The 13,160-nt window shown below is 40.0% G+C and overlaps 1 protein-coding gene across 2 annotated transcripts in view; it reads left to right on the top strand.

The window, feature by feature from the left end:
• steap4 (STEAP family member 4) overlaps positions 1-12,250 on the top strand; it is a 36,948-nt gene extending 24,698 nt beyond the window's left edge. For both annotated transcript variants that reach the window (XM_072575814.1, XM_072575813.1), the window contains exons 4-6: positions 2,572-3,099; positions 8,346-8,510; positions 9,721-12,250. In XM_072575814.1, coding sequence (XP_072431915.1) covers positions 2,572-3,099; positions 8,346-8,510; positions 9,721-9,990 — 963 coding nt within the window. In that variant the 3' untranslated portion in view covers positions 9,991-12,250. The remainder of the gene's footprint in view (positions 1-2,571; positions 3,100-8,345; positions 8,511-9,720) is intronic.
• The last annotated feature ends 910 nt before the right edge of the window (positions 12,251-13,160 follow it).

Raw genomic sequence — 13,160 nt, 5'->3', positions numbered from 1 at the left:
TAAGGAATCACGGATGAAACAGTCTTTTTGGAATTCTGAAAGGAAAGGGGAAAATGTTTTAGGTAGCTTCATCATTAGTTTACCGGATGGATTCCTGGGATGGCAAGAATGGCGTATGAAGAGAAACTGGATTGACTAGATGCATATTCACTGGGGTTTAGATGAATGAGGGGGAATCTTGTGGAGACTTCCAAAATTCCACCAGGATAATAGCAAGAACATTGATCTTTATGACTGAAGTCCTATAATCAGGGAGCACGGGCTAAGGACACAGAGTAGGGTACTTAGGACTGAGATCAGGAATAAATTTGCCCAGAGAGTGGTAAGCCAGTGGAATTCTCTGCCACAGAAAATGGTTGAGGACAAAACATTGAATGTTTTCAAGGTGGAGTTAAATATAGTTTTTAGGGCTCGTGAGATCAACGAGTCAGGCGAGAAAGCAGGAATAGGATTTTGAGTAGGATGATCAGCCATGATCATATTGAATGATGGAGCAGCCTGGAAGGACTGAATGGCTGATTCCTGCTACTATTTTCTATGTTTATCACACTAAAGGTGGAGGAATTCTGTTCAGTGTGGAGACTGGTGCAGTTTGAGGAAAAAGAGGAAGACAATCTGTGAGAGAGGGGAAGGGTTAAATTAGAAATGCGGGAAATTAAATGGGCAGTATCTTTTTTCTTCTTTCCCACTGCCCACCAACCCTTTCCCTGTCTCTAACCTTGGGAATGACGAGTCACATCTCTAGTTTTGATGAAAGATCATTGACTTGAAATATGGGCTGTACTTCTTTCCCTGCTGAGTGTTTCACCATTTTCTGTTTGTATTTTAGATTTCTTGCATCCCTATATTTTGCTTTAGTGAAAAGTAATGGTTTCTCACCATTTAAAAATATTTGACGTTTCCACTTTTCCCACCACAGTGAATACTCACATTTGCTAAATTTTAGCCAACTTAATCTGATAATATTTTTTCGAAGATGCTTAATTGAGTTCTTTGTAGCTTACTTTGCAGCATCAGCAAATTTCTCTGCATTACACTTGGTCCCTTAATTTGAATCATTATGATAGATTATAGTAGATAGTTCCCCAGCACTGAACCTTGCAATACTCCAGGAGTAATATCCTACTATCCTGAAAATTCCCCAATTGTCTCTATTCTGTGTTTTCTGTCCACAAACCAATGTAAGGGTTTCTGTTCCCATTTTCCTTACACTTCAAACATTACGATGACAAAATACATATGGCCAGACTTTGCAGAAACCACAACACAAAATCTTAAGCCTCAAACTTAAACAAATTACCACAGTTCAAACCACTCTACAAATTGATTGCGACTTATAAAATTACTGCAGTATTAAAACTCTCTACAATCTAACGGTAATATGCAAACACATGCATGGCGAGTTGTTACTGGTGTTGATTGTAGGCCTGAATATAGACAGAGATGACCTGTCACTGTTCTTTTGGTCTCAACTGCAATAAAACATTTCTGTGATGATTCATAATACAATATTACAAATGCATCTCCTGTTGTCATCACGCTGTGTCTTCCAATATCTAACAACACTTTCATTGTTAGTTTATTTTCTGGCCGGGCTAACAATAGACAAAATATTGTTTCCATAATAGAAAACAGTACAACTGTTACCCCATGGTGGTGGCTGCCTCCAGGATTGATGTATGTGTGAAGGCTCTTTCCATATCATTGTTTACAAAATTGTCTCTTCCAGCCTCTTAATTATGTAGGCAACAACCCTGATCTTGCACCATTACAGGTACTTGTGATTACGTTACCTCCAGGCTTCTAAAGAACCAGTGTTGAGCTGGCTCCCACTTCAATGCTATTTCTATCATATCTGCATATACCATGGTGGCACGGTGGCTCACAGAGCCAGGACCTGGGTTCAATTCCAGCCTTGGGCAATTATCTGTGTGGAGTTTGCATATTCTGCCCGTGTCTGTGTGGGTTTCCTCCGTGTACTCCCATTTCCTCCCACAGTCCAAAGATGTGCAGGTTAGGTGGTTAGGTGAATTGGCTGTGCTAAATTGCCCATCATGTTCAGGGATGTGTGGGTTAAATGCATTAGCTAGTGTAATAGGGTAGGGGGAATGGGTCTGGGTGGGTTACGCTTTGAGGGGTCAGTGTGGACTTGTTAGGCTGAAGGCCCTGTTTCCACACTGTAGAGATTCTATGTGTAGTTGTCTTCCATATGTTTTGTTGGCTGTTCACATTTTACAGTTTTAGCTTATGTCCCTGGTTTGCATCTTTTCACATCTTGTGATTTTTCAGTTCAGGGAAGGTCATGTCAATCACCAATCCTCCATCCGTGCTAAGGTATTACTTCCAAAACACATATTTGGTGTATCACCCACTTTAGTGTACCTTGAAAAATTCATTATGTATAAAGATTAAATGAAGAAAATAATGTTAGCAGTGATGGCCTTAAACACTTTTTATCCTGATTGACATGTTGCATTTTATATTGAAAAAATCAATTAGCTTGTGTTGAGTTTATTAAGTAATAGTATCAATTTTTGCACCAGTAATAAAAATGATCAATCTATGTTCCAGGTTTTTGTTTGTGGGGATGACAATCAATCAAAACAGTTGGTGATGGATATTGCCAGGAGCATAGGCCTCACTCCTTTAGACCAGGGATCCCTTCTGGCAGCTGAAGAAATTGAGAACTACCCTCTCCAGCTTTTTCCAATGTGGAGACTACCATTTCGTATCACAGCTGGCCTCACAGTATTCTTCTTCATATACTGTGTGGTGATTGATATAATTTATCCTTATGCAAAAGAAAATAAGGATTTTTCCTATAAACTTGCAATTTCTGTTCCTAACCGTGTCTTCCCAAATGTCTCCCTAATCCTGCTGAGCTTGGTTTATCTGCCGGGTGTCATTGCTGCCTTCATTCAGCTCCACAGAGGGACAAAGTACAAGCGATTCCCTGACTGGCTCGACCGGTGGATGTTGTGTCGAAAGCAGCTTGGGCTTGTGGCACTTGCCTATGCCTTCCTTCATGTACTCTATACATTCGTCCTCCCAACTCGATACTCAGTTAGATGGTACTGGATAAACTCTTTGATTGAAGAGGTAATAATTTTATCCATGTGTACACTGTTATTTTATGAATTTTTTAAACAAATATCACAGAAACAGTTTGAATGTTCAGACAAATTGCAAGCATAATCAAATTTAAATCCAAAATATATTGCACTATTTTATATAATATCTTAGCTAGCCTTAATTTAGAATGGTGTTGAGTTTCAATCCTGTGATATCATACGTGATACAGAATTGCTAGGAAAGGTTCAAAGAAGAGTCACTGGAATGTACCTCATTTAAAAGCCCCCATTTACCACAATGGTTTATGGACTTACAGTTCGGTGCTCTACAGCAATATAAAAGTTTACAAGGTTTCTTTGAGTGAAATCTTCCCAATCACTGAAAGACATGGACAACGGTAAGTCAATTGTGAAGTCCCAGCATCAAGACATCAGTCTTAAGTCAGGAGGCCCAGATTCAAGTCCCACCTGTTCCGGCTGCATATGAAAATATCTCTGAACAGGTTGGTTAAAACAGTATCAATAAGGTTTGAAGATGTTGGAGGATAGTAAGGGAGGTGACACTGTGGGAGAGGAGGAAATGTCAATGATCATTAGCACCCTGGTTCCAATTGGCTCAGAGAAAAACTAAGCAGTAAGTTCATCAGACTGATTCCTGGGATGGTCATCACTTTGTCTGAGGAGGAGACATTATTTCAACTGAGCCCAAATTCTTTAGAGTTTAGAAGAATGAGAGGCATGTCTTTGAAGCTGCTTAAATGTCTGACAGATTAGATGCAGAAGCTATGCTTACCTAGAGACGGGTACAGAACATGGAGTCACATTTTCAGAATAAACGATAGGTCTTTGTGAACTGAGATATGGGAAAATGTCTTCACTCAGAGGGTGGGGAACCCCTGGTATTCTCCACCATAGGTCTGATGGTTTATTGCAGTCCTTTACAGACAGAGGTTACTGCTTGATACTTGGATGCTTTGTTCCAGACAGCTGGATGATGCAACGGAGGATGAGGATCTGTGAGACCCGAGGCATTGCACTGAGTAGGGGAATGAGGTTGTGCATTCAAACATGCAGCCCTTTTTCCATTCTACAGTATGTACATTGTCAACCAGAATAACCGAGGCAAGACTTGTTTGTCAAATGCTATCAACAGAACTGAGTTGCATGAATTCATTTTTCACTGATTCTAAATATTTTCATGCATCTTTAATCATAGCCTCAAAGGTAACTTACCAGTTGATTGCTTTCTTTGGATTTTTTATTGTTTGATCAAAGTTAAAGTTACAAACTGATGGAAGCCTTCAAAATGTCAGATGCTTCCTCAATCAATTATGACAAAGTTTTAAGCTAGTATAAAAGTAAAAACAAAACAGAAGAACTGCAGCTGCTGGAAATTTAAAACAAAAAACAGATTTGCTGGAAAGTTTCAGCAGGTCAGGCAGCATCTGTGGAGAGAAATAGAATTAACGTTTCAGTTCCGGTGACCCTTCCTCAGAACCGCTTTTGCTTTTGTATAAAAGTAAAGTTGCCATTGATCTGCTCTCTCATTAGAGAGAAAGACTTATGGTGGTTTCCCCTGAAGTCACCATGCCTTAGGCAAGGGGACAGCCTGAGAAGGAGAATCCTTCATGGTGACTTCAGCAGGTGTGGGATTTGAACTTATACTGTTGGTGACACTGTGCATCACAAACAAGCTGTCCAGTTATCTGAGAAATATGTGCAGTATAGAAATGTTGAAAAAGGACAGGAGTAGGCCATTCAGCCCTTTGAGCATGCTCCGCCATTCATTATGACCAACTGAGTACCTTGTTATCACTTTCTCCACATAAACTTTCATCCCTTTAGCCCTAGAGAAGGAATAGTTAACCTTAAGCAGGGTTAGAACATCACGTGGTGCTCAGGATGGCTTCATTCTTGTAGTTACAGCTAAAATGACATTAGCTCCAGCACTTGATAATGAAAGTGAACACAGTTTACAAAATTTACAGCGCAGCTTCACCCCTTCTACAAATGTGCCATCATATGGTTTTCTTTGTTTTAAACCTCCCACTATATCCAGTCCTGAGGTCAGCAGCTGGACTGGAGGGATCCTACCCCATGGTGGAGCCTGCTGGCATTGCAGCCTTGGGTGGATGTCCACAAGGGCATTGTTGCAAGAGAGCCCAGCTATCCTGACAGTATTCTGGCCAGAGGATGTTTACCCTCCTCACCTGGAACTTCTATAGGATTGAGTATTGCAGGCAGAGTGAAATTGGAGGAGCCTGACACCTCTTATGTGCATTGAGTGGAGAATTGTGGTGTGTTAAATGTTGTTCCTCCTTCTACTATATTTCAATCGGCATCGTCCTGTACAGTGATGAAGAGATTGAAGCTAAGGACCCTCCTTCTCCCTGTGGTCTTGCCTTTGGTGCTGAGCACATTTTGCTGTTGCTCCTGTATCAATTTGTGACATTTTCGACAAGGTTATTAATGACCAGCACTTTGGGATCTTCTCTGACCTGGCGCATGCATGGTCTCTTTGGCAGTGTGCCAGCACCCTGGGATGGGGACAGGGTTGTTCTTCAGCCAGCTGCAGAAATGTGGCAGTGACATGCTCACCAGAACACATTCCTGACTCTAATCTAGCTCACAGACTCACTGAAGTGGCAGGACGAGTTGTGGAGAGTGTGGAAGACAGTCTTGCCTGTGCTTCCTCTGACGGATCTGTGGCATCTTCCTCAGGGGAAAGGGAGAAGGTGTTATCTGGAAAGGCTGCCCTCATGATGGTGAAGACTCTGTGGATGCCACTGGTGCCTGCAAAAGACAAGGAATGAGTCATGGAACAGGTTTAGGAATCTGGCCACGTTAGGAATTCACTCACAGTGATGCCAAATGGGGAGCAACACAGCAACTTAACAGTGAATCTTATTTACGTCACATGTCATGATGAGAAATCCTCCGTGAAACTTTTTGTACTTTATGATTTTTGGGAAAATTCAGTCCAATGACTCACTGAAATAATGAAAAAATTAGATTCAGTGCTCTTGTACAGTCTATTTGAAGAAGTAGCTAAATTAACAAGAGCGGGGTCATGATGTTCTGAAGAGGAGTCATACTGGACTTGAAATGTTAACTCTTTCTCTCATTATGATGCTGCCAGACCCGCTAAATTTTACCAGAATTCTCTGCTTGTATTTCACTTTGCCAGCATACACAGTTTTTTTTATTTTGATACGAATATACATTTTGTAAGCATAAAGCCAAAATAGCTGTGAAGCTATTTACCGAGACAACTATTTACGTTTGAAAGAGCTGAAAGAACAAATTGTTGGATTGTACAGGGAGTGTGGACTCGCTGTGTACATTTGAAAAGGAGCCAGACAATACACCAAATAATTTCCTCAGTGTGCATTGCTACATATGGGAGGGAGCTGAGAACTAGCAATGTGTTTCCCATTCACAACATTCTGCAACCGGTTTAATTCCCACAAGCAGCCGGAAAGGAACATCTGAAATTTCCCTAAATTTTGTTTTCCTAAATCAGCAGCAGCTTTTCTTGGCAATGGTTGTTTTTGCTTCTCGCCTGGAATTCCATGGGTGATTGAGAGAGGGCAAACATAGATGACAAGCATAAATTGCAGCTTAGATCTGTCTCAATAGCCTGATCCTGTCTTTTATTTTATATGCGAAGGTAATCACAGGAATGTGCTGGTGTAGTGTGGCAATGAATATCAGATCATAAGAAATAGGAACAAGAGTAGGCCATTCGGCCCCTCAAGCCTGCTCCATCATTCAATAGGATTGTGATTGATCTGACATTCCTCACATTCCACTTTCCTGTGTTTTCCCCATTGCCCTTGATTAAGAATCTAAGAATATTAATTAAGAGTTACTAATAGTAATTACTAATATTACTACTATTAAGTTTATAAGTTCATAAAATATAGAAGCAGAATTCTGCCATTCAGCCCATCAAGTCTGCTCTGCCATTTGATCTTGGATGATATGCTCCTCATCCCCAATTTCCTGCTTTCACCATATATTAAAACAATTTGTTCTGCTTTTGCAAAATTTTGAGGCAAAGGAATGACCTATAGCTTAATAATTATATGCCAAGTGATGTCAGTATTTGAGGTCAACATTATAAGACACTTGATGTAATTCAGTGTCTGTTAATGGGATGGGGTGGGTCTCATCCATTGGTTGGAGAATTGGTCTGAAAACCACATCAGTTCCATGGGGGAGGTCCTACAGAAACAAGTGCCCTCTGAGTATATAAGTGAATATAGGTGGGGTTGAGGTCACTCGTGGTGGAGTTCCAGCCCACCAAAGGTGGTCACCTGACCAGCAAGCCAGTCACTTCCAGCTGAGGTAATGCAGATTTCCAAGATCAACATGGGATGACGTGAATTAGTGCGGGTTCATGGAGAGTGGTGTTCAGAGACAAGGGCAAAGGGTAGCTTTCAACAGCATCTCAATGGGTGGCTTTCAGCAGCTAAACCGCCTGCCCAATGCAAGACCCCTCACTCACGTAGAGCGTCTGACTACCAGGGACTGACTGGAGTCCAGAGGTAAATGAGAGTGTTTGCTGTACCTCACAAGTTTCATTTAATCCCTGAGCCACTTGTGGTGGGCTCAGTGGGATCGCTCTGGGCTAATGGGCATTAATAGCCTCATTGGTGAGCCTAACTGACATCGCACCGGTGGTGCTTGGGAACCCTGGGTCAGCCTCTTCCATAGAATTGGGAAAGTTTTGTCATCACCAGGATACTGAAATGGAACTTCTCCCCGATTAATTGCGTACACATGCCATGTTTCCACTGTGATGAGTTGCATTAAGTCAAGCCTAATGTGCTTTTTTGTATTTTGCAGTGAAATCATTGCCATTAAGAACAATGTATGGAAATACATCTCAAAATGATGTCACTGCAATTCTACATGCTAAACCCATTCCAATTGAGAAATATAATTTTGAGCAATATTCAATTAGTCCAACTGCTAAAAATTCTAAGACAAATTTCAAGAACGTTTTCGCACATAGAATTGTAAGAATCTGAAGGAGCTTCCCCAAATGACTGTAGGTGTTCAGACAAATGCAACTTTCAAGACTGAGATTAATGGATTTTTGTTGGATAAGGCTGAGGGAGATAAGTCAGATCGGTTCTGTTGAAGTACAGGGTCAGTCATTATTGAATTGAATTCAGGCTTTAAGGAGCTGAACTTCCGTAGTTCAAAGGATATGCCTCTCCCTCTGTTTGTTCACTATTATTTAGATTTTTCTCTTCTTTCTTGCAGTCAAAGAAAAATAAAACTATGCAGATAAGCAAAGTACTGTCATGGCGCCTTGACCTGTATTTTGCGTTAGGAATACTGGGGTTTGCTCTCTACATTTTGCTGGGCATCACTTCTCTTCCATCAGTCAGCAATAATGTCAACTGGAGAGAGTTCCGCTTTGTTCAGGTACCACTTAGCGTATGCATATGTTGAATTAATCACTTAAATCAGATTGCAATATAGATAACACCCGTGCTGTGCACTGCACACGTTGCAGTGTACAGCTGGGACATGTTTCTGCAAACAAAGCGGTACAGATGGGGACTTACACAAGCATACATGTTGGGCATGTTGATTCCATGCACTGTGCTGGATCTGAAGCTGATTCTCATAACACCTTGTGTGGACAAAATGATCACATGAATATGGTATAAATGGCATTTTGTGACATATGTCAACAACAGAAAAAGGTTTTGTGACACTGTGGATAGTGGCCTGTCTCTGAGCCAGAAGCTTTGGGCGTATGTCCCATTCCAGGGCTTGATGACTGTGTAGTATCAGCCTGGAAACCCTTCCAACACACACCAATAGCAGGGCTAGGAGAGAGTACCAGAGGATCAAAAAGTATCAGCATACATCAACAAATCATCACTTATGTGAAATATGTTATTACTACAGACACTGCATGACACAATATATTTGAATAGAGTATACCCACTGCTCTGTCTCCACAATTTCACGATAAAAGTAAAGAGGCAGGTTCTGAGATTACCTCAGCCACAGCTAGCCTCGAACATCATGCTTTCAGCGCTAAACTGGTGCACTCTGGCTGTTCAGACAAATGGGGCAACTTGCTGCATGGCATAACATTTTTATATTCGTGTTGTAGTTTGTTGCTATGGACAATGATGGTAGAGGCTCCAAATTTCTCCACATTACATGGCTGACCAGGAATCTCTCTCATTTTTATTACCTGCTATTGGTATGTGTTGGAACTGTTTGCAGACTGATACTCCATTGTCATCAAGCCCTGGAATTGGACATAAACCTAAAGCTTCTGGCTCAGAGAGTGACCACTACCCACAGTGCCACAAAATGTTTTTCTGTTGTGGACACACATTACAAATTGTCAATAATACAAGATTCATTTTAAATGACTACATCTTAAACATTTATATCAACTCTTGCAATTAAAGATAAACACACAACAGAATAATGTGTTCACATTGTGCATCAAAAGTGCATAATTTTATCATTGGAGACATGTTGATATAGTTGAATAACTAAAGTTACATTTGTGACATGAAATGTCAGTTGGAAGCATTATTAGTAATTTCAAATAAAATTTTGCATATTTGAATTTTAGTGATTAAATTATTTATCCTTTGCCTTACAGTCCAAGCTAGGCTATGTCACACTCCTGCTGTGCACGGCACACGCTGCAGTATACGGCTGGGACAGGTTTCTGCAATCAAAGCGGTACAGATGGGGACTTCCACAAGCATACATGTTGGGTATGGTGATTCCATGCACTGTGCTGGTTCTGAAGCTGATTCTCATAACACCTTGTGTGGACAAAATGATCACTAGAATCCGGCAAGGCTGGGAGAGAGTACCGAAAGATGAAAAGGTACAAACATTCGTCAACAAATCATCACTTGTATGATGTATATTTGAAGCCAAGATCATTCCTGTTGAAGGGCCTTTGCCCGAAACGTCGATTTTGCTGCTCCTCGGATGCTGCCTGACCTGCTGTGCTTTTCCAGCACCACTCTAATCTAGACCCTGATTTCCAGCATCTGCCGTCCTCACTTTTGCACTGATGCATATTTGGGTCCAGTTTTCTGTAAACCTAATAAACATTAATCAGTTGAACACACAGCAGAGTACAAATGGGCAGAACTCCATGATGTCAATTGAATCCCAAGCTTGCATTGAATTAAATGATTTATTGTCATGTGTATTTTATGGTGAATAATACAGTAAAATACAGTGAAAAGCTTCAACTGTCACCACAATCAGGCACCATTTTGAATAGTTTAAGAATAAAAAGATATAACTGAAAAAGAACCTATCTTTCATCTATCTAGTTAGATAGTGAAGCATGAAACCAAACGATGAAAATATTTTAATTGGTAAGCGGTTTAATTACAGATCGCAACACTGTATATATTTATCTATTACTGGAAACTCAGTGCTTCAGCTGTCTTCTTTTGTACTCTTTGAAACCTGATAAAATTGAATTAACCCAAGAAGCACTTCTTAAAACGACAACAATCTCCCTTGATAAGTGTTCTCAGTACTTAAATAAACATGGCCTACACTTTCTCTTAACAATATAATTAACATACTATATGCACAGTTTGCCAACCTTCTCACCCCTTGCCCAAGGATTTCTATGCTTTCTCTTGAAGTGGATAAAGTGCTTCCAGTCAGACTGGCAATACGCATTCAAGCAACATTTAAATAAATAGGACAAGCAAAAACAGCCCGTCAGCATATTTTCCCTGGCTCTACACTCATTTGGAAGTTCATCCAATGAAGTGAGGAATTGTTTCTTTCACAGTCTTCTCCAATACAATATTTGTTTGCAATTAGTCTGTGAGTCTGGAATTCAGATACACTGCAAATGATGGAATGAAAGCTCCACTGTTGCTGAAATGTTAGGAAAGATCCCACATGAAATGAGTTTAGGCAAGTTCAAACCAGCTTCTTTTTCCTGTACTTAACAGTGTTGCTCTCCAAAAAAAAATTAATTTTCCTTTCATTAAAGTTTGCATGCAACAAATTCAGTTGGAACAAATTAACATGCCAGAAGTGTGTTTGATACTTCTTTGATTTTTACATCTATGAAAATAGAATAAGGATATGAAAACAAAGTGATTTTTAATGATCTTAATGAGAGAATATATAATGTCACATCAGCAAAAATTAAAATTAAATAAAGCTGCAGTAATCTGTACATAATATGTCATTATTCTAGAACTATATACAAAATCTATACATTCATTACAGGAACAGAAGGATCTGTTGCTAACATCCACAACAGTGACAAGACAAGTTAATTAAAGATATTTTAAAAGGATACATATCCTGGACTTTGCAAGTAGAAGGATAGGGCACAAAATCAAGAAAGTGAGATGAAATCTTTACAATGTAACTAATTAGGCCTCTGCTGGAGAATTTTGTCCCATTCTAAGTACCATACACAAGAAAGGATGTCAATGCCTTGGAAAGCAGTACAGAGATGTAACAGAATGATAACTTGGGATAAGGGACTCCTTCACTTATGTCAAGTAGAAACCGAGATTGATTTTCTTGGAGCCTATGACTAAAGAGAAAACATAACTGGCATGTTTAAAATAATGTGTAGGCGGTTGAAATTTTCTATTAGCAAAGGGAGCTCAATAAACAGAGAACACAGATTTAAGACAATTGGCAAAGGAACTGAGAAAATAGAGCCAATGAGCTTTCTTAAAATAGCGTTTTACTGTGATCTGGAATGCAAAGCCTGAAAGGGTGTTGGAAGCAGATTCAGTTGTAAGATTCAAAGAGAAATTGAATATAAACAAGAAAAGGAAAAAGTTTCAAGAAAGAGTGGGTGTGTAGAAGTAATTTTTAACTCTTTCATGGTGCTCATACAAAAGATCTGAATGCTCTCCTGTAGTGCTTCATGATTATTGAATCTATGATCATATAAAATTATAATAAAGTGTAACATTCAGGATGTCAGTTTAATGGAAATTAACCCAATGGAAATTTAAGTTTTTGTCTCATTTCTTCCAACTACACCAGAGTATTATGTCATTGCTCTAGCAAATGAAGTTTTTTGTTTTAGATTTTCAGCACACATTAATGTCTCCTGTTTGTCGCAAGATCTGTGTACTGGTATGATCATGTTTTGAAAATAAGTTTCAATAAAACATTCAGCTGAAACATTTGCGTGTTTTTACATCAGCTTGAATTAATTTAGTTTCAGCTTATGCAAAACAGCAACAACCTCCACCACGTATTTCTATATTGATCTACACTCACTAACATATTTCCCACAGCACTCTACCGGATACAGGGAAGCAGTGCATCCAGGAATGGATCAGCAGTCAATCCCATGTTGTGGGCAGACAACTTTTATAATTAAGGCCCAATTAAGGGTAATTAAGTCTGGCAGCCAACATGTTCCAGACAGTTGGCCAGTTCTCCACTGCAGTTCATTAATGTGGCCTCACTGCACCAGTTTGAGGGGGCCATGCAGAGCTAGATGCTGCAGGGTCGACAGAGAAAGAATGAGCAGAAAAGCTCACCCTCATGGCCCAAATGGGAGGATTCTTCCATTTGGGTTTGTACGATTTTCTGCCTTTGGCCAACACTTATTTTTCATTTAGTTTATCCATCTGAGGCTTCAGATCCTCTAACTGTCTCTGCAGGACCATCCTCTCCAGCTAGCACTGCTTCAGAGCTGCCAGCCCTCTCATTGGGAAGCCACATCCAGTCCTTAATCAGACTAGACCTAACCAATTACAAGTGATCTCTGGGAAATTTGACAATCAAGTCCTAATTGCAATTTTGCTCAAGAAGGCTACTCACCACCACCTTAACAATACTTGGGGATGGATAACAGATTCCTACATTTCATGAGATAATTCCATTTATTGTATGCTCTGCTTCAAGGCAGGCTCCTAGTTTATTGTCTGCTGATGCAATATCCAGGGCCATTTCTTTGAACAGATTTTGTGGATGTTGGCTTGCCATTGCTTTCCACTCTCAGGAGTAGGTGAAGGAATTAGATCTCAACTCTACCTTAGTCAAAACAGGAATCAAACCCATGTTAGCCATTTA

Source organism: Chiloscyllium punctatum, chromosome 8 (assembly GCF_047496795.1).
Source record: "Chiloscyllium punctatum isolate Juve2018m chromosome 8, sChiPun1.3, whole genome shotgun sequence".
Classification (NCBI taxonomy): domain Eukaryota; kingdom Metazoa; phylum Chordata; class Chondrichthyes; order Orectolobiformes; family Hemiscylliidae; genus Chiloscyllium; species Chiloscyllium punctatum.
Note: the sequence above shows the minus strand (reverse complement) of the source record. Positions and strands in the feature narration are given on the sequence as shown.